At 39.6% G+C, this 26,372-nt stretch overlaps 1 protein-coding gene across 4 annotated transcripts in view; it reads right to left on the reverse strand.

Moving 5' to 3' along the window:
• fgf13a (fibroblast growth factor 13a) overlaps positions 1-26,372 on the reverse strand; it is a 95,582-nt gene that overhangs the window by 41,506 nt on the left and 27,704 nt on the right. For 2 of the 4 annotated variants that reach the window (XM_031302936.2, XM_031302937.2), the window contains exon 3: positions 6,913-7,080. The exons of 1 other annotated variant lie outside the window; for it this stretch is intronic. In XM_031302936.2, coding sequence (XP_031158796.1) covers positions 6,913-7,080 — 168 coding nt within the window. Of the gene's footprint in view, positions 1-4,634; positions 4,672-6,912; positions 7,081-26,372 lie in introns of those variants that run through there. One more of the 4 variants, XM_036007254.1, reaches the window with a different exon arrangement.

A 26,372-nucleotide genomic window follows, 5' to 3' on the forward strand; every position in this document is an offset into this window, starting at 1 on the left:
TGACGGTAGCGGATGGGTACAATGGAAAGGAAATAGTGATCGAACCTGTGATGATTCATCTGTGTTATTCAGTATTCAGTGCCATTGTCTGTCCTGGGTAGTAGAGTCTGACCAAAACTGGACTTTTAGGCAGATAGAGAAATGTCAGAAAATTGTGTGCTCGCTCTACACTCGTGAATTCCATGGACTTTTGCTCCTGGCTGGTCCTAAAGATTTTCAAGCGACTTATATTATAATAAAAACAATGACCTTTACATAGAGCAATGGTTTCCAACTTGTCTAGGTTCTGGATCCACATTTCTCAGTAATTAAAGCTCCTATACTGTATGTAGGAATTCAAACTTCTGATTTTCGCAGTACTGAGAACACAGGATTATCACATATATCTACTAACAAGTAGTGAAAATAAGTTTACAGATGCCATAATGACATAAACAAATCTACACATGATTGTCTTCAAATAAGATAACTTCCTATTCAATTAAAGATACAGGAAAACAAAAAGTGTTTGTTACTACACTGTTCACTTGGCAAAGCTGACCATACACTCAGGATGAACTCGTGAACACTTTAGGATCACGACTCATCCTTTGGGAAGTTTTGAAGAATGAATGAATAGTGTGACCTTTAAATGAACAAATACAGTAGAGGTTCGGTCTATTCATTCTTCAAAGTGTAACATTTATTAAGACAAGTACTTGGAGAGAGACCAAGAGGGTCTGTGTTGCAGCGGTATCTGCAGTAAAGATAACAGAAGTTCACAGAGGTAGCAAAAGAGAATTGAAACCTTTCTCTCACGTTAGCCATTGTAACGAAGAGTATAAAAAGCAAGGATATAACATATTATACTACCTAAAAACAAGATTTGGTATTTTTTCACATTTAATACATTACTACTAAATGCTGTCTTCTTCCTAATAAGTGACACTATTTTGTGTGTATCTGTAATATCTATCCTGGTAGCTGTCTTTCCTAGACTAATGTGGTGCTGACTCAGCAGTGTGCCTCATTGCCCCAATTAAATAGCTTAACGCTTGTTCACTCTGGGGAAAACTTACACACTTGCTTGTGTCACAGTTACTATAACCTGACTACTCTACCGATTGTTCCTGTTTAGCTCAGATTTAGAGCCGGCCTGTACTTAAACAGGAATTCTACTGAATAAAACAATAAAACATTATATCCATTAGTGACATAAGCTGGGATTTTAGGGTCAAGCTTTGTCATATCTGAGTGGGAGGGATGGGGAGTAAACCTGCTATTTGGACATGGAGGATAAATACACATGCTGCATTCGGCTATGTGGTATATAAAACAGCATATTAATAATGTACTGTACCTGCATTTTTTATTTACTGGTATGCAGTAAATATTAATTATTTCACAGTCCATTAACATAACACCAATTGTAAAAGTCAGCCTCAAAGCATGCAATATAAAAAAATATTACATATAATAAAGTATGGTTCAACAGATGTGGACTGTTGAGGTAAAGCATCCCACTGGTTGACTACTACATTCTGCTTCCTTCCACTGTTCCTTCCAGTCAGTCAGCAGGTTAATTTGCCACATATACTACTGTAAATGTATCAGGAGCACTGTGCAATTTAGGCCTGCCATTCATGATTCTGACTGGTTTAAGAGATTTTCAAATATGTTTAAATGGCATGCAGTGGCTGGCACAGTGCAACTTCAGAGTAAACATTAATAATATTCATTCATAACAAACATATTCACTGTATTTCTGAACAAAAAAGTCCCGGCCTGTTTGGCTATTGCTGAGTCTGCCATGAGGAGAAGGATGTGGAGGCGAATACGAGAGAAGTGCTAATGAAATAGACAATGATGGAATGTAATAGGTCTGGCAACTTTACTCTGCTTTACTTGTCTGTTGGTCTCCAGAGTAGTTCCTCATTAATGTTGTCATAATCACCCACTCCTGCTGTTTGTTTATGACTTTAGTGTAAGCCCCAGAGAAGATAGAAATTAACACTGTGTAAGCATTTCTGCCTAAATCTGAGGAAATAAGTATTTAAAAACTGTCTGAGTGTGCTATGACGTTAAGCATTTTCACTTGTGCAGGTAGATGCCAACTATTTTGCACTTACACATGAAACACACTCTACCCTTTTCTTTTTCCTTTTTCCCATTATATAATGGTCACATTCTACTTTTGAACAGCCAACATTACATTTGCATTGTAAACTAGGCTAATAAAACACTAGTCCTTTATACATGTGAGATTCTCTGATATATATAAATATATATATATATATATATATATATATATATAAGAAAGTAAAGCGTATTCACTCAATGTCCATCGGCGCATGCTAAAACTTTGTTGCATATGTTGCAAAATGCACACTTCAGGGTACCAGAGAGGTCAGGTAAGCATAGTAGAACTTACAGTGCTGATTTGACTTTGACACTCCCCTCCCAGCCTATTCTCTGCAGGCACCAAATCACATTATCATACACATTATTTATTCATGCATAGTCTATTTATGTAGTGCCTTAGACAAACAGAGTTTGTTGCTTTCATGCAGACAGACTAAAGAGGAAAGAAAGAAAGAAAATTAAACAAGCTGTTATTGGAGCATGAGTGCATCCTGAGGCTGCATGTTTGTCTCTTGTCAACATTGCAGTAGTGTGCAGGACTTGGTGAGACACTGCAATGGGATACTCTGTTATAAGGGGCGACGCTGACCCCCAAAATGTAATTGTGCTATGTCAACTTTGTGGTGAATCACCTCTATGAATTTCCCATCTGGTGTGGCAAATAGATAGGGCTACTATTCTTTCCTCTTGCTCTTCTGCTTACATTTACTTGCCTGAGTGTCCAGCAGGTGACATATTTTTTAATAAGGCTGAAACAGATTAGATAGCGGCCTGCATGTTGAGCAACACAGGTGCTTGACTTTATTCTGTCTGTAAGAGACATATCACATTACTGATTTAATTACATTGCTTTAGATACAGTAGTGTATCCTAGGGTTCACAGTTGGTTAAGACTAACACAAACATGTGTGATTCCCTGTTGATGTAGATTTTCCAACAAAGCTTTATATTGGCTCGATTAGACCTTTTTAGTTGACCCACTGCTCCTCAAAATTTACAATCACTTCCCTGCTGTTGGCCTGCACTAGTAAAACTCAGAAATCAAATTATCTTAAAATGCAGAGTTTCAAAACAGTCCCTGCTCCCAACTGCATTACCATACAAAAAACATAAACATCATGAAGTTATAGTGGCACAAAATTCATTATGATTTCAGATTTCTGCAAGCTATAGTAAAATTAACAGAAACAAAAGGCTGCTGAGAGGGTTGGAAGCCAAACTAACAATTTCTTTAATGCTCTACCAAAAGGTCATATCAGCAATAATGTGTAATTTGTAGACCAAGGATAAAACACACTAAATTACCAGTGTGATACTTTAAAGGTTAGGTTCACATTTTCCAAGTCTGTCCTAAAACAATATCTTAAGTGCCCATATGAACAATAAAAGTAAAAATATCCGCAGTCCTTGTTCCAAAGTTTATATGAGGCTAACATGAGGCTTCAGCCATCTGAGTTAACTAAATCAAGTAGATGTCTTCCAAAGTTTTAGTCTTTTTATACTGTGAAATGAACCCCTTTTGTGTTACTATCCTTTCATTACAGCTTAACAAGGAAATATTTAGAAACGCAAAGAACATTTTGTACGGAAAAGACTTTTTTACTGCACAAGACTTTGGAAGATACCCACATTAATCGACTAATTGAGACTGATATATATATATATATATATATATATATATCTAGCAGTCTCAATTGCTCAAAAAAAAATTAATGTTCATACATTGTATTGTTTTAAGGCAGACTTGAAAAATTGTGAACCTTTCATTTATAGCTGCACTTGTCAAGATTGCTATGTACTGTAAAAGTGTGGTGTACTTTTCAGTCTAAATCACTAATGCTGGTCCCAGAATAAACAACGTTTTGGCTTTGAATTTTATAATGAAAACAGCTGGCTCAACTATAACTCATTTCCATCCTTTTTAATTTTTGCGGAAATGGTGACTGTAAATGTATAAAAATTGAGTGTAGCAGAGTATCGTTGGGGAGATAGAGAAAATATGTCTGTGATAGCTAGAGTACACAACTGTGTCTGTGTGTGTGAGAGAGAAAGAGCTTGAGGATACATGTTAAAGAGATAAAAAGCTCAAGGTGGTAAGTAACTTCTGATAATTTAGTAATATGAGCATTTGTGCAGTCTGTGATGCAGGTACATTTCTAAGTCGTTTGGCATTTTAAAACTCCTGTAATCTAAACTCAGCCCACGTGAGGCAAGAGTCCTCATGTGTATGTCCTGGCCAGGACAGCCTCTAAATCAGTGGAGAAGAAATGCAAATATTTCTAATTGACAGTAAGTATTCTGATTCTGGGACTACGAATGCAACAAACACTGCTTAATTCAACTAGAAAAACATAAATTTCTTGAGTTAAGCTCACAGAAATGAAAACATACATATACTGCTCATGACCTATACTTATCTACATGTATATCTGTCTATCTGTGTATATATAACACACCCTGGAACTATAAACACAAAGTCTTGCCGTCGTCTGAATTATGGATGGGATATTTACACACATCGGTCCCCTCGGGCACCATCTTTTGTTGTTGCTGTGGAGAAACGGAAGCAGAGGAATTAGGAGAGAAGGATTTGAGAATGAAGAGGAATCGAGAACTTGTGACACAGATTGAGCCAAAGAGCGTGTCAAGTGAATGTCAAGATAGAAAACAAATTGTCTGATTGACAGCTGGCGGCAGCACACAGAGACCTGAGGATTGCGGCGGCAAGTCCAGTGCCTTCTGTTTGTGTTCTTAGGCTCCCTGCAGCTCCACAGAGATGAACAGATATGATTTGAACTCATTCTCTGGGGTGCCACAGTCCAACCCTGTGTGCTGCTGATGTGTTCTGTCAAGCATGTATTGTGTCTCTGTATCAACCACCTCACTGTATTGCTGGGATATGCATCAGAGAAAATTATACTGCGGATAATTAATCCCATCAATGCCTCACTGCCAGCGACTCACCTACAGCAAACACACTCCAGAATCTCAACTGAACAAACATCAATAAAATCTTAGAAACACTGCCTTTTACTACTTACAGTGTAATAGCTATCATTAATATAATCTAGCCATGTGTTCCTGACTGAATAATCTGTGCTGCAATCCACTGTGACATACAAACTCTTTAACATGTAGCTAAGTGGTCGACAATCCATGAAAATCATTAAGTGCAACACAAAGCAGTTGAAATGCTGTTGCCATGGTAACGATGTGACAAGGCTGACTTTCCTGCTCATATAACCTTCTTGTTTTTTCTTTTTTATATCAAGTACCATTTGTCCAAAAATGCAAATATATCAACATAAACTATCTGTTTAGCAAGGATATTAGCAGACAGCTCTGTATTGTAAGTTGTGTATGTGTATGTGCGTGTGCGTGTGCGTGTGCGTGTGCGTGTGCGTGTGCGTGTGCGTGTGCGTGTGTGTGTGCGTGTGTATAGCCTGCTCCACACACGGTTATACACAGTTTGCATCCGCATCATGCATCAACATTGATGACGTCTTTATGAAAAGCTTACGTAACAGCTGTAGTCTCCCCTGCTTCCTTTGTAAATTCAGTCACGTCCAACTGGAGCTGCAGCCAAACTAAATAATACATCTTACTTTTTTAGCCAGACCTCCACTAGTATTCCACTTCTCTATCTCCCTCTCTCTCTCTCTCTCTCTCTCTCTCTCTCTCTCTCTCTCTCTCTTTCTCACAAGGATAACATGTGCTTGAGTCCTTCAGCAGGCACGCAGACACCCGTCAACAGGTTGACATATCTAAGTGTAGCACTACTGTACCGATCACGGCCCTCTTTCAGATACAACAGAAGACGGAGCAATACATTGCAGAAAACATATCAAGAGCGAGATAATTCATAGCTTACCTATCAGGTAGTCTGCAAATGAAAGCAATTTTTACAATCTTAGCACTCTATTGATGGATATGTGATACATGAGGCAGTCAAAGAGCCTGCGTACCAGACAGTGCAGGGTATGGAAGCATGCTTGGAGCACAAGTGGGAGTTTTTTTGTTTTACTTTACTGCGTGTCCTAACTGTACAATCGTTGATAGCATACAGTACGCAGGCACATTCTCATGCTGCTACAAGCACTAAATAAGTAAATATAAAGAGAGGTAGAGGTAAAGGCAAACAAGATTGCAGCAGGGGGGAAAGAAATGTTAGGGAGGGAAGCACTGAAAGGGTAGGATGCATAGAGCCATTTTGTTCTATGAGGCCAGTTGCAGTGGAAGCTATACCTCAAATTGCCCAGTCATTGAACTCATTAGGGCTGCAGCTGCCTCCATCTATTACCCCTTTTCTTTTTTCACTTTGTTTTGGTCTGTGCGTACGCCTCGGGGTGGCAATGACCGAGTTAATGGTTTGGGGTAGGGAGGAGTGGGCGGGAGCTACAGATGCTGTGCTCCTCACTCAGTCCAACATACGTAAGAGGTGTGCAGACAGACACATACGCACATACACACACTTGTACAGTACAAACACACCAGACTGGACAAGAGCAGAGGGGCCCAGGGGCCCTCCTACAGGTTCTCTACAAGCTAACATGCCCTAAGCATTCAGTCTAATACTATGCTCAAACACACACACATGAGCACTCACACTTCCGCACGCAGCAGCACACCAGATGCTCTCGAAAAATGGGACAGGAATGAAGGAGAACTTAGTTTGAAGGGGCGGAAAACTATCAGTTCACACAGGATATGAGAGAGAGGTGAAAACAAGACGGGAGTGGGCAAGGGATACGAGCATCAGCAAATCAAAACAAGGAGGGGGTGCGAACAAACCTTCGGGCTCTGTGCTCTCTTTGTGGACGGCTTGCTTCAGCGGGCAGCAGAAGATTTCGTGACACTTAGCACGAAAAGGGGACCCTTTACTCCTTATATCCGCAGAGTGGATGGAGTCCTGCCGTAACATAATGTACTCCTGGGTACCTGGGGCAGCGTCATCCTGGACTGCGGTGGTGCCATAACAGAATGAACTGGGGTTAGAAGGCTCACCACACAGAAACAAAAGGAAACAACAACAGAAACACAGGGCAGAAACACAGGCAAATAAAATACGTCACATATTAGCAACAGCGATAGCTTTAAATAACAGTAATATAGAACACTGTGACAGAGAGAGAAGGAAGATAGAGGAGAGAGGGACAGAAGAGAATAAGAAAGAAAGAGACAAGCTTAGATCAAGAACACCAAGTTCACAAAACAACTCAAATTAAAGACAACCATCAACAGTGGGGGCTGTGTTAAATATATCAGTGTTCGCTGAAAAGGAAAAGTGATACAATAACAACATAACACAAAGAAAGGGGGAAAGGAAACAGTTCCATGTTCAAAATCAGTGTTATGGCAGTCTTAGCAGGCACAGGACCATGGGCTGCTACACTTTAGAGGAGGAGTAAAAGGTTGTGGGATTGCAGTGTAAGCGTGCAGTCTGCTGTGTATACTGAGGTCAGGTGGTGGGTGATTATGGCCCCCCTGTCCACCACAAAAACCCACCCCATTTACTCTAGGAGTAGGCAAGCAGATGCAAAGGCATGCACAGGCCTCCAGGTCACACTGGAGCGGCCATATATTGCTTTCATGAAGTCATGCTACTGTACATGTAAGTGACGTTAAGGAGAGCTTCTTTAACATCGCTCTGCATGTGTGTCTATAGAAATATCTGTCCTGGGATCCTGTGCAAAGCCCTATGTTTCTGTCTGTATGTATTGGATCTTTTGCATCTGTCCTCTTCTAGGCACAGTCCCTGCTTGGCTTCGATCATTGACCTATTTTTCTGTATTGATGGATTAGCTACAAGCAAATCAGCCCAAATATATTGTATCTTCTTTTCCTTATAGATTTGAATGCCATGCCTCTCACTGACACATTTACTACTGAATGAAAATGGCTATTAAGAAGGTAATGTATCAGTAGCCAATATCGAACCACCACAATGCTCAATTTATGACATTATTTTCAGATTAACTAAACTCAGCAGAAAAATGGTATCATGAAGTGTTAACAATTTACACATGGAAGGAACGGATGTCCCGTTTTTACACAGAGAGTTTGTTCTTGATGACCCAATATCCACTCTTCGCTTACTGTGATAATAGCACAATCTTGTACTGCATGTCAGCCAGCTTTATTCAGAAAGCTGAGACATGAATGGACTACAGTACTGCCTCAGTTTCTACTCCAAGTAAGAATACACAAACCTACTAAATATAAACGAAAACATTATGTAGACAGACTCCCACACAATGACTTCCGTGTACTGTATTTTCACACAGTGCACAGTGTCTTCTTCACAAAAATAAGATTAGGAAGCACACGTCTCCCCCTTTGTGTCTCAAAGAAAACAAAAACACACAGGAAATACAAAATAAAAAACACCACATGTATTAGAGACACATGGGTCCCATTAATATTGATTTTAAATAGTACTTGAAATGACAGAATGAGAAGATACCTGTGTGAAAAGTTCTAATTAAAATTTAAAGGGACAGTGATTGGAAATGAACCATGTAAACACCGAATGAGAATGAAAAGTGAAAGTGTATGTACTGTATTTAAACAGTTTTATGAATGAATTCTGAAACTATTTGACTATACTGCTCTATTGACTATTAAGTTTATCAGACCTGTGTGGGTGCGATGTGACCAGCAGCAAACTACAGCGAATTTCTGCTCTGTATTCATAAACCCGACACATTCACCCTTTTGGAGCCAACTCGGAATAAAGAGCCGCTTACTGCTAATAACTGGCTGTAGGTTTACTTTCATTCATAAAACCATTTTACATAACATATACATTAAGAGTATTTCATATCAGCGAAGTGGTCTCAATTTGAGTAATGTCTGCCAAATTGGTCTTAATGGGGGTAAAATTGTGAAATTAACAGGAAAGTGCAGGATACATTTACATCAGAGAGGCAGTAATGACCCCTAATCGTACAAGGTAACAACATTTTGGGATTTAAAGCATTTTATTGTAAGCATACAGTATGCATAGCCAACACAAGCCCTGCGTTAACAAAACATTGCCTTACTATACCAATAAAAATTTGGAGACTTTCTTACAATATAAATAGCCTCTCAAAGCCTCTAAGTGTATTCTGGTTTGGCAGAGCCACGGATAAATCAACTTGAGAAATATGGTAATTGATAAAGATGTCAAGTAGGCTGTACAAAAGATGATTGACAGTCTCAGCTCTCAAAAATACACTCCCGACATCAGATTGGACAAATTGGACTCCCTGAACTTATTGATAATTGCATGTGATTTGCAAACTAAAACTGACTGAAACAAACAAAACATGACGGCTGTTTTGTGTAAACATTGTCAAATCCCTCCAAAACTTGCGACCAATGAATTTTTCTTTCTTTTATATGTCTACAATATTTTAGTATGTTGTGTTTCTTGTATTGTTGTTAACATAGCTTAAGGATTTAAAGAGGCATCACCTGACCTTATCGTTTAAATGCCCACTAACTGGTCAGTGTGTATCTGATGATTCTGGAGCAGATGAGATAAAGTGGGCCACAGGTCCTGAAGACAGATCCAAAAATGAATTCTCCTACCATCAAGAGCATGTCCACTATCGTATGTCATCCATTTTCTGACACAAGCCTTTCTTGTGTTTTACCCCACAAAACACACACACACAAGCAGCAGATAATCAGGGTTCCATGCCCAGGGCACGTAATCACCACATTCCTTTTATCCTACAGGACTTGTCAGTACCTCTGCGTCTCCTGCGACTCCTGGATGACCTGCTACACTAACGCCTCCACTCCAGCAGAAGGTCCTGAATACCCCACATATACCGATACTTTCCATCGCAACCCCTTGCCAAGAAAACCACAGCACAACTGAAACTTGAATGGTGCTTTGGAATGAAAAGAGAGGAGGTCTAAGTTTCCTTCAAAAATATGACCCCATTCTCTGCCCCTGGGGCACACAAGTGCTGCTACTGTACTAGATTCAGTAGAAATTTAGCTAAGCTAATCTGCCCGTTTATTATACCTGTAAACTGCACACATTGTTTGTACTGTATGGTTCATTTGTGTACTGCTGCTGTGACATGCACATTTCTCCCTGGGAATAAATAAAGTATCTATTTATGTAGCAAACAACATTGATCAGTAGAAAAAAGTTAAATATACAAACTGTTCCTCTAAACCAGTGATATTCTGTCTATTTCCCCGTTGCCCAATCGGTTTCTTTTCTTCCCAAACAAACTGAACAAATAATGAAGGGTTTGTTTCATCTGCACAAGACAGGTGTTAAGGTGCCATGAGACACTTAACAGTTGGCAAGTGGTAGAACTTTAAACTGCTTACTGGCACAAAACATTAATGCAGTCTGCTGCAGTTGTTTTCTCATTTCCAACCTTGCTAACGCTGCCGTAAGGCTACTCACGAGGTCAAATAGACGGTCTCACATTACCTCTGTACTTAAAGGGTAACTACCGTTTTTTTCAACCATTTCCCCTTGCATTTGTGTCTAATAGACTGATGTGACCAAAAATCTTTGACTTTGGTCCAGTATTGAGCGAGATCGCAATGACGAGCCGGCGCGAACCGAGCCTTGCTTTTTGTCCAATAAAAGTGATTTCTTTTGCTACTGACAGGCTCAGATTGTTACTAAAAGTGTCTGACAACATTATCAATCTCAGGACGTGACTTTTTGTCTGAAGACAGCGGTGTGGAGAGTGAGATGCGAGACGAGAAAAAGGCGTTCAGGTAGTCTGTTGTTACGGAGTAGTTTACAGAAATTATAGGCTCCTGTTATCTAAAAGATTTTCAATGTAACGGCTCAATATTTAAATGATTTTGACAGTGTGGATGAGGTTGAAAAAAACAGTAGTTACCCTTTAAGTCTCTTCACTGGCTCCATGTTGCATATAGGATTTAGTTCAAAATTCTCACTCTTAAGTACGGAGCATTGCACGGTCAGGCTCCTGCATATGTGGCTGAGCTACCATATTTGTCAGCCTGCTCTCTTAGGTCTAATATGTTAAACATGTGCTAACATGGTCATTAAATCTTCTATGATTTCTGTCTTGTATTCTGTGTTATGCCCTGTAAAAGCACTTTAGAAATAAATCTTTCTCACTTACGATCCTGTCTACTCATTTGTAAGTATCCCTATCAGAGCTCATAGCTGAGGTAGAAAGTGTGTGTGTGTGTGTGTGTGTGTGTGTGTGTGTGTGCGTGTGCGTGTGCGTGTGCGTAGAATAGACTCTCGAGAACTTCCACAAATTTGTAATTCCAGCCAGCGTTTATTAATGAGCCCACTAACTGTTGACTCATCTGAGGTAATAAAAATGAGTGACGTGGGGCTAAGAGAGCGAATCGAGGAGGGGGTGGGGCAGCCTCTTTTACAGCCTATATCCTTCATCCTTGCTCTAGCTTTGATGAATAGCACACATTGGGATTGAAGAATGCATGATGAATAACACAGCAGGACCTGGGACCTCACTCTGTATCCGACCAGCCACTCAGAGTGAGCTGTCTCCTGGGTTCATGATAGTGATCTACAGGCCCCAGTGTTGCCACACTGGACCTTCAGCACGCTGCAATAGATGTCCTTGCCCCTCTGACAGGAATAAATCTCATAGGAATGGGTGGGGGGGGGGGGGGGGGGAGATGTATCTTGCTTTAGTTAGTTGCTCATCTATTTAAAGCCCCTTATGAATGACAGGGCATGTTCAGTTTTTATGGCAACAGTATGGTAGATGCGCTACCTGTGTGGGCAGTATTTACCTTATGGAGTAAAAAGCAAATGATATGCAATGACTGTACTGTGTTTATGTTCAAGTGTGAGAACAGAAGAGCAGGCTTAATGTGATAGTGTCATCAGTGACACCGAGACTCATAAATGCCACCTGCCTCATGTTCAAGTGGGGTTCAAGGACATGTGTAATCAACTGAAGCACTGTCAGGCCCAGAGAAATGAACTACACGTCCATATACGAGGTGCAATCTTCACAATTTACTCAAGTCATGGCTTATATCCATCAAGAAGATGGAACACCTTCATTGTGACTTGACGAATATCATACTTACTAAATTAGAATCAGTATTAAGCACAGAAACTCTTTTCTGTCAGTCTCTGCCTGAGGTTTGTGTTTCGAAAATAGCCTGGCCTCAATGTGGTTTTACAAGGAGCAGAATCTAGCACATCGTCTTCTGGGATGCCTACGGTTCAGTGTGGCTCCATCTCAAGAAAGAATAGTTTAATTTTGGTTGTAAGTCACCTTGCAAGCAGCAGAGAAAGTGAGTCGAGTTGAACTTGAGGTTTTCATTGAAACGCAGAATGAGCTTGCGTTTTTTATTCATGCTCTTTCATCCCTCTGAGCTTATTGTTTGTCTCTCTCTCTCTTTCTCCTTTGCCTTTTTTGTTAGAAACAGAGCGACATAGTACATGATAGCTTGGGACAAATATTGTAGCTTTTTGTAATCAAAACATGAATCGCTGGATAACTAAGTAATGATGACAATTCAAATAAATATAAAACTGAAAAGAAGAAATCAGCAGTCTCAACTTTATGTCTCACTGTATCCATGGCTACATCTTAATCAAGGCTTTAGTATACCTACATTGTTATCTTTCATAAACACTGTTTAGCCGTATGATACTGTATAACATAGTGCCATTAAATGTAGCAAAATGTAAAATAACACGTATGCTATTAAATAAATGTGTGCATGCTCCATTGGTAATATATTTGAACTTACTTGGAGTCTAATTCCATTAATATAAAGGTGTATTGCATAAAAGAGCACAGGAAAACAATTTCCACTCAGGCTGGCAATCACTCAAATGCAATACAATATGGCCATGGCTCTAGCCATGCTCTCTGCGTAAAAGCAATCGATTTACTCTAATAGTATGTAAATAAGTAGTATGTAAAGTATGTAAATAAGCTATGAATGTGCCTCAGAAGGAAGTCTGCCATCTTATTCTATTTATTTATCTGGAAAAAAAAAGCTGTGTGGAGTGGTCTCATCTTTCTTTCATCTCCCACCCAATGTGCATCATAACAGATGAAGTGAAACACAAATGGAGGTCTACTGAATTAAGACATGATTGCAAAGGAATTGTTACTTAACTTAAATCATAACTAAAACTAAACCTATGTTCAGATTTGATGTCTTTCAGAATGTGAGATATATTCAGACGTACTGTATGGAGCTGACCTTTGAGGCACCTCCAGGCTTTATGATGAGGGGAAATTCTGGGAATGAAGCACAGAACCATATTGAGACAGACTGTCACATACAGTACAGTATAAGCCCCATCATCAGAGGTTAGGTTGATTGGTTTGGTGTTTGTGAGTAAGTGTGTATGTGTGGTGAGAGGAGGAAAGCAAGTGTAATACTACTGCCTTCCAATACAGCTCGTCTGCAGAGATGAATGTAACAAAACTGTTGTTGAAGGCCAATTGATAGACAAATACAGCACTCCTTTGAAAAAGTATTGATCCAGCATCAAAACGTAGCCTTGCAGAAAGCCCATTTTACCTCATTCTGACAGCTTCCCAGTCTTAGCGTTAGTTGTCCATGCACACACTCATGCAACTCCCACTTGATGAGTCAGAGATCTGATATATGTTGTATGCCATGTGTTTATGAGCATGTTTGTGTGGTGTGTGATGGATGGTGAGGTAGGAATGTGTAATGTCACCCTGACTAAAAGTAGGTTCACCCTGATAGTACTTTAAACAAAGGAAAACATATCTCAATAAAATGTTCAATTTTTGGACAGAATAAATGAATTGGCTTTCGGTTTAATTTGTGTTTTTAGGAAGTAGGATAGGGGGCCACTCTCAGTTCTGAAATTGTGAGAGGGGGTCAAAAACACTGCATGGGCACAGATAGTCCATAAGCACTCAACATGTTATTATGATATCCAGTACCACATCTAAAAATAATGGTCATTTAACATCTTCCAAAGGCTAAGTCCTTTCACACTGACAGGAGAATGAAGTGATGTGATTTCAGTGGTTTTCCAACCAATTTGGCCCGTAAACTGTTACAATGCAGCTGTATCTACTCTGAACACCTTGTTTCCTCTGAATAACTAGGCTTTAAGAGGTTGAACTGCCTAACAAGCTAATATTAGAGAAAAGTCAGAAAAACTAACTACAGTTATTATAGCAGAATAATACTTTGTTCTTCTTTACTAACCCATCAATAATCTTACAACCACTTAGATTTATTTTGTGACCCCATTGAGGACTCCCAACTCTATAGCGGCGTATCCCTTTTTGACATTTAAAGTCTCATCTTAAAAATCATACACCTCCCAGTTGTGATTTATAATTAGATATACAGTAGAACTGCACTTTTGACCTGGGTTTTGTCTTGCCAACTATATAAAGAGTTCGTAGATCTAACATTTATAATTCTTATCTAATCTCCACCTGAATACTTGTGTTTTTTCTCGATTGTTCTGTTTCACTCGAATGATGCAACTGCATTAGAAATTACACCTCCATTGCTCTTTAAGTTTCATTTAAGAGACAAATAACAACAATGTATTTATAAAAAACTATTTTTGTTTCACCTTTTCACACTGAAAACTATTTTGGCACCCAGTAGTTTTATAATGGAGGTTTAAATCCCTGGAACGCATCAGTTATCTTGGAAATATGCCAAGTTGAGAAAAATCAATGTGGAGAGACTTTTGGCTCCAAACTCACTCACTCTCTCTGTTTCTACATATTACAGGGCCACATAACAAACACTCGTCCACATTCACTCCATAGCACACAGACACGCGTAAACGCCTGCATGTAGTCAGTCACACACACACACACACACACACACACACACACACACACATATTTCCACAGTTTTAACCTTTTTAGTATTACTGCAACATGCTACTTTGGATGGCAGAGTGACTGTAGCAAATACAGTAAAATACACACAAATATGTAAACACATGTCTAGAATTAAATTTCTCATTCTTCTTTAAAAAGGTATTCAAAACTTGTGTAAGACTACAGTATACTGTACTCCATCCCTATTATGGATTCAAATGTTTCATAGATATCGTGTCAACAGACAGGGATCAAACACACACTTCTGCTAAGGCGGATTAATATAAGGATCCCTTTCACAACAATTAACAGCTGACAAGAGCAAATAGGATTGTAAAGCATACTACTCCCTGCCGATCATTAGGCCTTTGAGATCAGGAAGACTGAAATATTGTGGGAAGAGGTTCAAGTGTAATAGGATCAACAAAGCCTGACACCAAGTAGCTTATGACATATCAAATGTCAAATCCGCTCCAAAGTCACATATGTTTCATATGTGGTCTGTACATATCAACTCTGGGCTTGCTGTCAAATGTCACACAATAAGGTTGTAAGGATGGAAGGACGCATTGCCTGTCCATCTCGCTATGGTTTTCTGCCAGTGGACAGTGTATTTTATTAGGTGCGGTTCAGTTTTAATCGGAAACATCTGTCTTCTTTTAAGCATAAGACGATTAGCACAGTGTCGACTACCTCTTCCTGTTTCCTTTGCCTTTATTTTGGTAGTTGTGTCGTTTGGTGTCTGCTTTACGTTTACCTAGCAAGTCTACAAGACAGAAAGACAAACATTTCCTTTTTAGATCATGTACTGTTTTATAAAAAGTAAAATAACAGTCAGTATCAGCAGACTTTCCACTTGGCTCCAAGCAGCACGTTTGTTGCTTCATGCTGAAGAAAGCATATGCCATATACACAGCTACACCTCTTCTAAATTCTTAGCCACAGCATAAAGAGTGATACATACACTATGGATAACTCTAGGATATGGTATTAAACTAGAAATATGTTGATCTATGTATTGAATCAAACTGGTTCATGCCTTTATGAAAGCATACAAATAAACAGGCATACATTATCCAACCTTAGTCAACAAAGTGAGAGCAAAATAATTTACCTTTACAGTTTCCATAAAAACTGCACTGTCGTAATGTATGAACTGCTTTAAAATGGACAAAATCCACAACTATGTCCTTCATTGGCCCAATGGCCATAAATGCTCAACACAGAAAAAAAAAACAGAAAATATATTCTGCCAAAAGAGCGCTGTCATCTAGCCAGTTGCATAACAGGAGGCAATCTCAGTGTGAGACCTGCAGCTCAGAGCAAGAGAGACGGAGAGTCACAGCTGCTGGATCATGAAGCCCATAACTGTCTGCAACATATCAGATAGAAATATTCAATCAAAATGTAGAGATCTGATCCAAAAGCAATCTGATGACTACTTAAAAGGAGTGGACGAGAATCAAATACTGTCAAATCAACTAATTTAACCCACTGAGGGCTACGTCACACATGTACTTTGTTCTGGTCAGAATAAATAGCATAATATAATGGGAACAGTATACTTGCTATTTAGCAGGGCCAGCAGTGACCGTCCCCAACCTTCTGTTCTGTCACAACCTTTAGTGCACTTACTGATGTCTCAATGCACAGCTGACTAAGTGCAGAGGCCCATTCCACATCCATCCATCCATCGCTATAAGTAATATGGGGTCGACAGGTCCTGACTCAGTGTTCGAGAAGCAGACATTGAAAAAATTAATTATCTACCAGCATCCCTCTCTCTGACATCCTCTCACTCCAGATCTCAGTCTCAACACTGTAGGGTTGTGTTGGAGAGACAAAAGATATAGCAATTCCAAACATTCAATCATTAAATTCAACCCAACAGCAGTTATGTAATGATTGCAAGCACCATATGATCATATCACCACTAAACCTTCACAAGTGGTAACAAGCCTCTTTATTAATTACTGTACTAAAAAAAATAAAAAAAATAAACACTTGATCCAAGGGTCTCTGCAAGAGCACAGTCTTTGGCAGAGCAGATATGGAGGGCATCATCTTCCTCTGCCCTCTGCTAACCAGATCAGATCCCAGATGGGCATCAAATCCACACACACTTTTCGCAGTTTATCAATGCACATTTACAGCCTTTCCTGTTTGTTAGAGATGGAAAGGTAGCAGAGGGAGAGGGGGCGGAGAAGGAAAGAGGAGTGAAGGCATGTGTACAGTTTTAAAGAACAGGAATAAGAGGTGGAGCAGAAAAAGGGAGGGTGACCTTAAAACGGCATTAGTGTGAGTCTCAGCACTTTTACTGAACATTTGCAGCGAACACAAACAGTCCTAAAATCTGTCATTTGTTACAGATCTTTTTTTTTTACAGAGAAAGAGTGGGAAGGAGAGAAATGAGAGACAGTTAGATTTGAAGTTGAATTGGACACCATAAACGGCCATGTTGCTACCTATATCACATTTATTCTGCAAGTGGTTACCACACTTTAATCAGATTCTTTTAGTTTGGATTTATAATAGTTCCCTTCACATTAAGATGCATGATTATTTGTTATTGATTGTGATGAATGAAACATGAATGTGTTTGTTTCATTTCAATAGAGCATTGGGCCTCTATGTCATCAGAATTGTGGTTACTGATTGATTGATTAATTACTAAATAGGTTGTAATTCTTCTGAAGGTTTCTACATTAGTTGTCAGTGTTTGTGTGAATCGGTTTCTGTTTGTGTAAGGATGTTGAATGGCAGGGCTTATTAATTAGAGGATTGTAATTTTTTTTTTGCTGTCAGATGAAGATAAATTCCAATGAGCAATAAAACCCTTGATGAACCACCAATAAACTCTTGATAAACTCTAAAGCATTTAATAGACACTGACTTTATGAAGCGATGGAACACGCCAGAATTAAATGTTAAAAAGTGTTTCTGTAAAATAGTTTGTTTTATAATTATTGTGTTGTGTTGTGACTGTGTTGCTACGAGTTACAGTAAACATTGTTCCATATGTCCTCTCCACTTAGTATGTTGCACATATTGCTCCTTTGCAGTTACTTAGAGGGAGTTTATTTATGAGGAAATCAGCTCACAGCAACCCATGACTTTTAAATGTGAGTTTGTGATGCTTTGTGAATATTTTAATTATGTTTTCATCACATGAATTACTTCATCTATACAAGTAACCATGTTCCTGTCTGTGTTTCACTGATATACTGTAGAGGTTCAACAACAGCAGGTGAAAATTGCCAGAGCAGAAGTTGGGGAAAGGGGACTGGCCCAAATAAAAATGAGAACAAGAGCGAGAGGATTGAACAGTAGCTCCTTACATTACTGCATAAGTAAATACAATAGAAAATGCATCAGAAAAAAGGATTGAGCTGGTATTATGGCTAACTCTTCTGCAATATTAACAAGTGAAGAACACACTGTCAATTCCAATTGACACAGGAGTCCCAACTAGCTTGGCCTTGATGCAGGATTACATAAAGGATTCAAATCCAGGCATTCAGAGAGAGGAGATTTAGGAACAGCTAACGCCAACGCTATCTGAATCATCAGAAATATGGGATTAGTGTTTGATGGCTCAGTTTCCTGATGATGCATTTTAAGAGGGACAAAATCCACACACACACACACACACACACACACACACACACACACACACACACACACACACACACACACACACACACACACACACACACACAAACACATCCCTTAGTTGTTTTGCTTGTGTCTAGCTGGGAAAACATCCAGGCATTTGTTATGCTTTGTGATCGGAACCACAGCAAGAGACGAGCTGAACTGGAACAAATAAGGTTATTCCACAACAACAGTCCTTGTCGGAGACAGTCCTTCTGAACTTAAGTGACAGGATGGCTCACCAATCAGATAAACTTTTTCTTTGTGCTCCTTGCATGTGCAGTCACTTTAATTTAATAATGTTGACTAATTCTATTTAAATACTCAGTCACTACTCATACCACAACTTTCACAGAACTCTTTAGACTTCAAATGAAGATGCTAATCCTGCATACATTTTACAAAATTTTACAAAACTGTAATGGAAAATTTGCTGATGTCAAAAAAGGTCTTGAAAACAACCCAGAAACACAGTTAATCTGACCTAGAAAGCTATATAAATAGATGCATGCTGTACTTTGGAAAGTTTGGCTAAACTAGAAATAAAGATTATGTAGTGATTTTTGTTTTGGCAGATTTAGAAGACCCTGTCTGCAACAGTTGTGTCTCATTGAAGAAACAAAAATACACTGGGTGCATCATTGTCACTGTAGCCCACTATTTAGAATATGAATTGAAAAATATTTTCCAAGTCTTGTGGTCGCACACCGGACGGATCCTGTTCACTCGCAGCTGTTCCCCAGCCTGTACATGTCCTACTACATCAGCCAAGTCATCCCAGCTGTTCACCTATCATGTGCCCGACACACTCTCCTAAACACACGCACACACATACTGTACGCAAATGAGAAACCAGAAGAAAGCTTGGGTGGGACAATGAAGGGTGGTGCTGTGGTGGGATAATAATGCCAGAATAATTGTGCAACAGTGACTGTATAGCATCTATTACATTTTACTAAACAGGACTCTCGTTATGGTTTGTGTGTTTGGTTTTGACTCTCTAAGTAGATAGAGTTAGACACACATCCAGACACACTGTTCTCCTGTTCCACCGTTCTACTGTTCTGTGTTGAAACATCAGGTAACTAGTCAGAGATTTTTGCCTTCAATGTTTGTCATGACTTTTTTAATACATGAATCTTTCAGTGCCCAAAAGAAGATGTCCACAGAAAAGGTGACTGTCTAATTTTGTCACCCTGTGCAAATACACAACCTATGAGGACAGTCTGCCAGCAGCACTGTGAAAATAACAACCTGTTCTGTGAGCTCTGTCACTTTGAAGAGAATCAAACCATAGATGTGGCACGTAACACCCACGTCACAGCACGATAGCAATGATTTCAAAAATTGCCCCACTCTTTTTGGTGAGGTCATGGTCTCTGAACATCTTGCCTTTCATGTTTCTCAGAACAGACTCACACAAATGTGTGTGCATGTGTGCAGTGTTTCCAATATGCTTGTATAACAAATATCACAATGCATACTGTACTGTGTGTAGGCGGGCTTGTCTGGGGAGTCCATCTGCCCAAGGGGCCTCAGGGCGTGTGTGTGTGTGTGTGTGTGTGTGTGTGTGTGTGTGTGTGTGTGTGTGTGTGTGTGTGTGTGTGTTCACTGTGTACAGAAAGACACAATCCAGATTTTACAATGTCATGACCTGTAGCTTGTAGTCATCACAACTAAACTATTTTAACGGATTAGCTCCATGTTACTGGAACTGATGTCATTCTGATATGGAAGTAAGAGAGATTCTTCATAGATATTTAGACTGTAAACACCTGGTTACAAGTTTCACTAACTGTCTGGTAACCCTGTTTTGCTTAAAACTAAACACCTGGGTGTTCTGCTTGCCTTGGGGTTAAAATGCAAATTATAATGTTTTTAACATTTTGATTGAACTATGAGTTTCTTGTGTGGTATATTTAGTTTGCGTGCATTAACATGTCCACATGCATACATTTTTGTCTGTGTACGGTTTGCGTAGCATAATCTCTGGCTAACTTGTTGGTGTGTGTGTGTCTGCCTTTCCCCATGAGCCCCCCGTGAGACCTGTAGACTGCACTGGTCTTATCCCAAGTGGCAGTCTCCCCAACTTAACACTAATTCACTCCAGCAAGCGCTGTCCAAACACATGCAGGCACAAGCCTGTACACCACCAACTTCAGGGCACGAACCTCACCTCTCTACTTATTTCTGGCTTCAGATAATAGCTCTAGATGTTAATTGATTATGTGTCAACCTAGAATGAATGTGGAACAACAGGCAAATAAGCAATCCTCTTAAAGGGTGCATAGACAGTAGCGCCTGATGAATTCTGTAGCCTTCTTCATACATTTTTGAGGATATATCTAAAAAGTGTGTCACTAGCTGCTTTTATGCAGGCATGGCTGTAGAGCAACTACAAATACAACTGGTGAAAAGGGGATAATAGCGAATGGGATAAGAGAGTGCTCAAAATATAAAATGCATTGTCCCTCTAGTTTATCAAATGCAGAAGCGGAATGTATAACTTAAAACCTTAAAAGCAAACAAATGTTTGAACGGAAGGACGGTGTGATAAATAAAGTATGGCTACAAAGAGTTGAGTGCAGTTCTGGTTCTGACTCCGTACCTGTGTGTGTGTGTGTGTGTGTGTGTGTGTGTGTGTGTGTGTGTGTGTGTGTGTGTGTGTGTGTGTGTTTTTGTGTTTTTATTTAACTACATTCGTGGGGTCCAAAAACCGGGAATACAACTTCAAAGGGCTGTTTGAGGGTTAAGACTTGGTTTTAGGATTAGGGATAGAATTAGGTTACGGTTAGGGTAAGGGTTAAGTTTAGGCATTTAGTTGTGATGGTTAAGGTTAGGGTAAGGGGCTAGAGAATGCATTATGTCAATGACGGGTCCCCACAAAGATAGTGAAATGCACTATGTGTGTGTGTGTGTGTGTGTGTGTGTGTGTGTGTGTGTGTGTGTGTGTGTGTGTGTGTGTGTGTGTGTGTGTGTGTGTATAGGAGGTAGGGTGGGCAATAGTTGATGCTACCAGCATTTTACGACTACCCAGAACCCATTACATAGTTGGGGAGTACAGCAGAGGGAGATGGAGAGAGGATTTAGCTCTACACCAAGACATGAATTATGCAGTTGGGCCATCCAGACATGTAGCTGTGTATCTTTTATAAGTGCCTTACACAGGCAAAGCAAGTTTAGCTAACATTTCCATCCGCCACTCAGTGCTTACGTGTCGAGAGAGAGCGAGTGGGAGAGAGAGAAAGCAGATAAAGGGAGGGAGGGTATCTCAGCAGAAGCTTCTGGCGTGATAAAAACTGAAATCCAAGAGCGATAAAGCAAGAGTCCATTCCATCAGTCTTACGCGGGCACTGCATTTGAATAGAGTAGAGTTTTCTCTCCTTCTCACTTTAATTCCGAGTGTGAGTTTTACAAAAATTGTACTTCATTAGCATAAATAGGGCAAGGGGTACCATCTTTGCGATGGATGAGGGGGTCATCATGTTTAGCAGATGGTGACGAATCAAAAACACAAGTGCTGTTAGTGGCCACTCATTTCTTCAATTATTATACCTTGTAATTTTAAAGGACAATTCACATATAAGAGCTCCACAAAAGGACCAAGATGTGTCTGTGTGCATGCACGCATCTATAAGTGTCTTTGTACTGGCATGTGAGTAAGTGTTTATGAAAAAGAAAAAGAGTGCGCATGTGTGTATGTGTGTATGTCCAATGCTAAGTCAAGCTCCAGGCTAGGTTTACTATCTGGTGTTTACAGAGCGCCTGATCAGAGGGATTACAATTACACAGAAACTGCTTAAGACAGCTGCTTTACTCAGCGTTATCAACCCACCCACACTCCCCACACACTGACACCCGACAACACACACACAAGTGGTAAATGGAAATCTACACCCTTCCCGGTATTTACAAGCACTTGCAGTAGCAACAGGTGACAAACCAGGGTCCTGGTAGTTTTTGTTGACAACATTTCTCCAGGAATTACTGGCATCCAGACATTTCTAAAAACAGGCGAGTCAAACAGTGTCTGTAAATAGCATTATTTTTCAGTCCGTCTTTAAGAACAGTATAGACTGTGCCATATTACAGTTTCCTGTAACTGTATGACAAAGCCCATCAATGATATATATATATATATATATATATATATATAAAAAGATTGATTTATAATTATGCAAGAGATTAACAGGACTCCTGCAATAGATACGCGTGCTGTACGTTTTGATTTATAGTTCAGCATCTGATTCCACCCGTTGATAGCACCACTGCAACACTAGACGGATGGATTGTAAGTGTGTTTACATTCCTTAATTTAGTTTGTTACATTGGGCAACACACATACTCGTAGAACTGGACTAACATCCAGGTAACTCTGTTTCGATTCTTACTGAAGAGGAGACAACTATAGGGCAATAATCATTGCAGGTTGGTTATTGTTCTTCAACAGACCAGCAACTATCTTTAACACAACACGACTTAATCGTTAATTCCTGGAAAGAGAAATATTTATTGATGTTGTGCGAGTGAACGACACCTTCAGGGAGGGACAGTGTGAGATGAAGGAAAGGGCCAGTTGTGGATGATCCCCGTGTGAAAATGGATCTGTAACTGAAAACTGCTTGCCCTTACCCTGCCACACTATTCCAGAACAGTCTACACTGCGAGGCCAGTCGAGCAGCTGGTGAACCACACCAAAATGCTCTGTCTCAGGTTTACCTATTCATTCATTGGTGGATTGCTGATGGATGAATAAATCACTGAAAATACTTGCATTCTCTTTCACCTGCACAGAGAAATTCTTGTGTTCTTCCCTCATTAATGTTGCCACAGCTGTTTGGGTGTTTGTATTTGTGTGTTTATATGAACAGCCAACACTGACGAGCAGGAGCCAAGGCCACAAAACTGCTTCACAATGTTGCAGATAATTACCATGACAACATCCACGGCTTGAAAGGAGAAACGCTACAGAATGGCTGAAGTAGAAACAGTGCAATGTTACAGAAATCTATCAAATGAGGCAGTATTTCCCATGGGATACGGGCTATTAGTGTTTAATAGTGAACAATTGTAACAATTAAGCATTAATTGCTACATCATACTTATCTGCTCTAATGCCTACATTGTTGAGTAAATTGTGAGTGGGCTTCACCTGCTGATTCGTGTTAGAGTTGATTCTCTTCCAAACGCAGCCACCCATCATTCAAAACAAGCAGTGGTGAATCAGTATGCACGTCAGGATCCATGCTGTCAACATGAGCAAAGTGTGTATGTTCTTGTCTATACTGTTATCTTGGATTTTGCACTGTTGTTCTTCTGAGCAAAACAAATCATAGGCGTCACTTCAGCAAACAGTCCTGAAATAAAAGATGTTTGTCTACTGCTCCTCTGCAGTAGAAACCCTTGTCATCTACTATGTTACTATGTTAAATATTTCATGGCCATATATATGCAGCAAATGGCTATTTACAGCACGCAAGGCTGGCTTTCACTCAATCACTGCAAAGTGCATTTTTGTTATAGATGTTATTTGCAATAGATTGCAATGACAGCAGAAATTGTATTGACGCTCAAATGTTAATGAGCACACAAAGGCCTACAGTTCATGCTAAAACTAACAATACTGAAAAAATCCTACTGCTTCCTCGCTTTTTATTAAACACTGATAATTACTGCCCAGTCTAAAAAAATCACACTTTACAATTATAAACTGATAGCACAGATCTTATGTATCTTTGCACCCATTTGTCAGTTTCATAGGTCATTTTGTAATAACAGCCATGCCCTTTTGTTTATAACACAAAACCAAGCAGCACACTGGAAAATGCCACATTGCTGCACTAGACCAAATAAAATGGCATCCATTTTCTCATGCCAGATGTCCTATTCAACTGAGATGAAGAGATACTAATAATAAACCCAATATCCTTAGTGCTTCATAATATTACAGAATCCAACACATTAAGGAGTGCAGCATTTGAAATCATGCAGCATGGCTCGCATGACGTGATGATCGATAGCAGCAGCTCTTGTCTTGAATCACAGCCAGAATATGACCTCATCCATGGCACATGATGCAGATCACTAGAAGTCAATATCATCTCCAGATCCATCATGATCAGACTATGCCTCCTTTTTTGTGAAGGCTTCAAGAACCACCTCGATAGTCTTTGCATTTGACATAGATACAGAAAGACAACTGTTTTCACAAGCCAACAGTGTTGGGGAGCAATGGAATACATGTACCGGCGTTACGTATTCAGAATACAAATAATGAGTAACTGTATTCCGTTACAGTTACAATTTAAATAGTTGGTATTTAGAATACAGTTACATTGTTGAAATCAATGGATTACATGACGATACTTATCTGTTTCACGAGTTTATTCACTCTCTGAATAAATTAAGGCAACTCTATGCATTTCCCAGAAGCCCCAATATGAAAACGAGAAAAATTAGCCATTTGCGTGATCAGTCACAATGGAGTCGGAACCGGCACAACAGAGCCAGGGCAGGAATGCGTTTCTATCTTGGAAATTCAAACAGCATTTCACATTAAAGAAAGAACAGGGAGAACGAAATATAACTGTGCAGTGCAACCTCTGCTTGCCAGCAACCAACCTCCTTTCAGCATTCAAATTACTCCACCTCCAACCTGAAGAAGCATCTTGAAGTAAGTTTTTTTTGTTTTATTAGCCAAGGATATAGTCATCTGCTGTAGTTTTACTGGTCACCTTGCTATTTTATAGTTGACGTGCAACTTTACATTCTCCTGTGTGCTGATTTACTAGCTCCAGAGCTGTTGTAAGACTGACTGGCCCCGTTTGACATGCTAGCTAACGTTAGCTAAAATTAGCTCGTGGTAGCTTAGACTGAGGTTAGATTTTTGTAGTATGCAGTTCGGGACTACAAATACAACAATCTATCTGCTTGTTCAGGTACACATTCAGCCAGTTGGAACAGAAGAACACACCAGAATAGGCCTGTTTAGTAAGCTGTGGCCGCATATAAAATGCAATTCAATGTGAAAGTAATCCAAGTATTCAGAATACGTTACTCAGATTGAGTAACGTAACGGAATACGTTACATATTACATTTTTGCGCATGTATTCTGTATTCTGTAACAGAATACGTTTTGAAAGTATCCTTCCCAACACTGCAAGCCAAGTAGTACTCCTTGTAACGAGTAAACTAAATTTTTATGTAAAATCAGAGGAGTGCCCCTTTAACATGTTTTTTTTCATGAATTACATAAGATAGCACATTTGAAACCTCAAAGCTCAAATTTGTCTTTTGTGTGGGTTTCTGAGTTATTACAGACAGGAAGTCCTCTTCACTACGGGCATATACTGTGTCATTATTAATCATAATGATGGCTGCAGTCCACCAGTGCCCCAAATGATATTTCAGTTGTTTTCTTATTCTAAATGATAGAATTAAAAAGGAGAGATAAAAGGCCAGGTGTCCCACTTTCACATCACAGCTGTTTGTCAGCAATCTGGGGTCATGGATCCATTGTTTTGGTTGGAGGTTGCTGCTGTTACCTATGTCAAGGTTTTACTAAACATTCACACTCACACTCTAGAGAGGAAATTTGCTTTCACAGTCTGTACACAATCAAACACTTAAGCAAGTGTTAACACAAGTCTGTGACAGTGTGCCCAGGGTATTTAAAAATAGTAATGGCTGAGGGCACAAACATCATAGCACTTATTCATGTCAGAGCAGTAGACCTTAACCAGCAAATATGAACATGCTACAACTGGCGA

The sequence above is a fragment of the Sander lucioperca genome, chromosome 1, assembly GCF_008315115.2.
Source record: "Sander lucioperca isolate FBNREF2018 chromosome 1, SLUC_FBN_1.2, whole genome shotgun sequence".
Taxonomy (NCBI): domain Eukaryota; kingdom Metazoa; phylum Chordata; class Actinopteri; order Perciformes; family Percidae; genus Sander; species Sander lucioperca.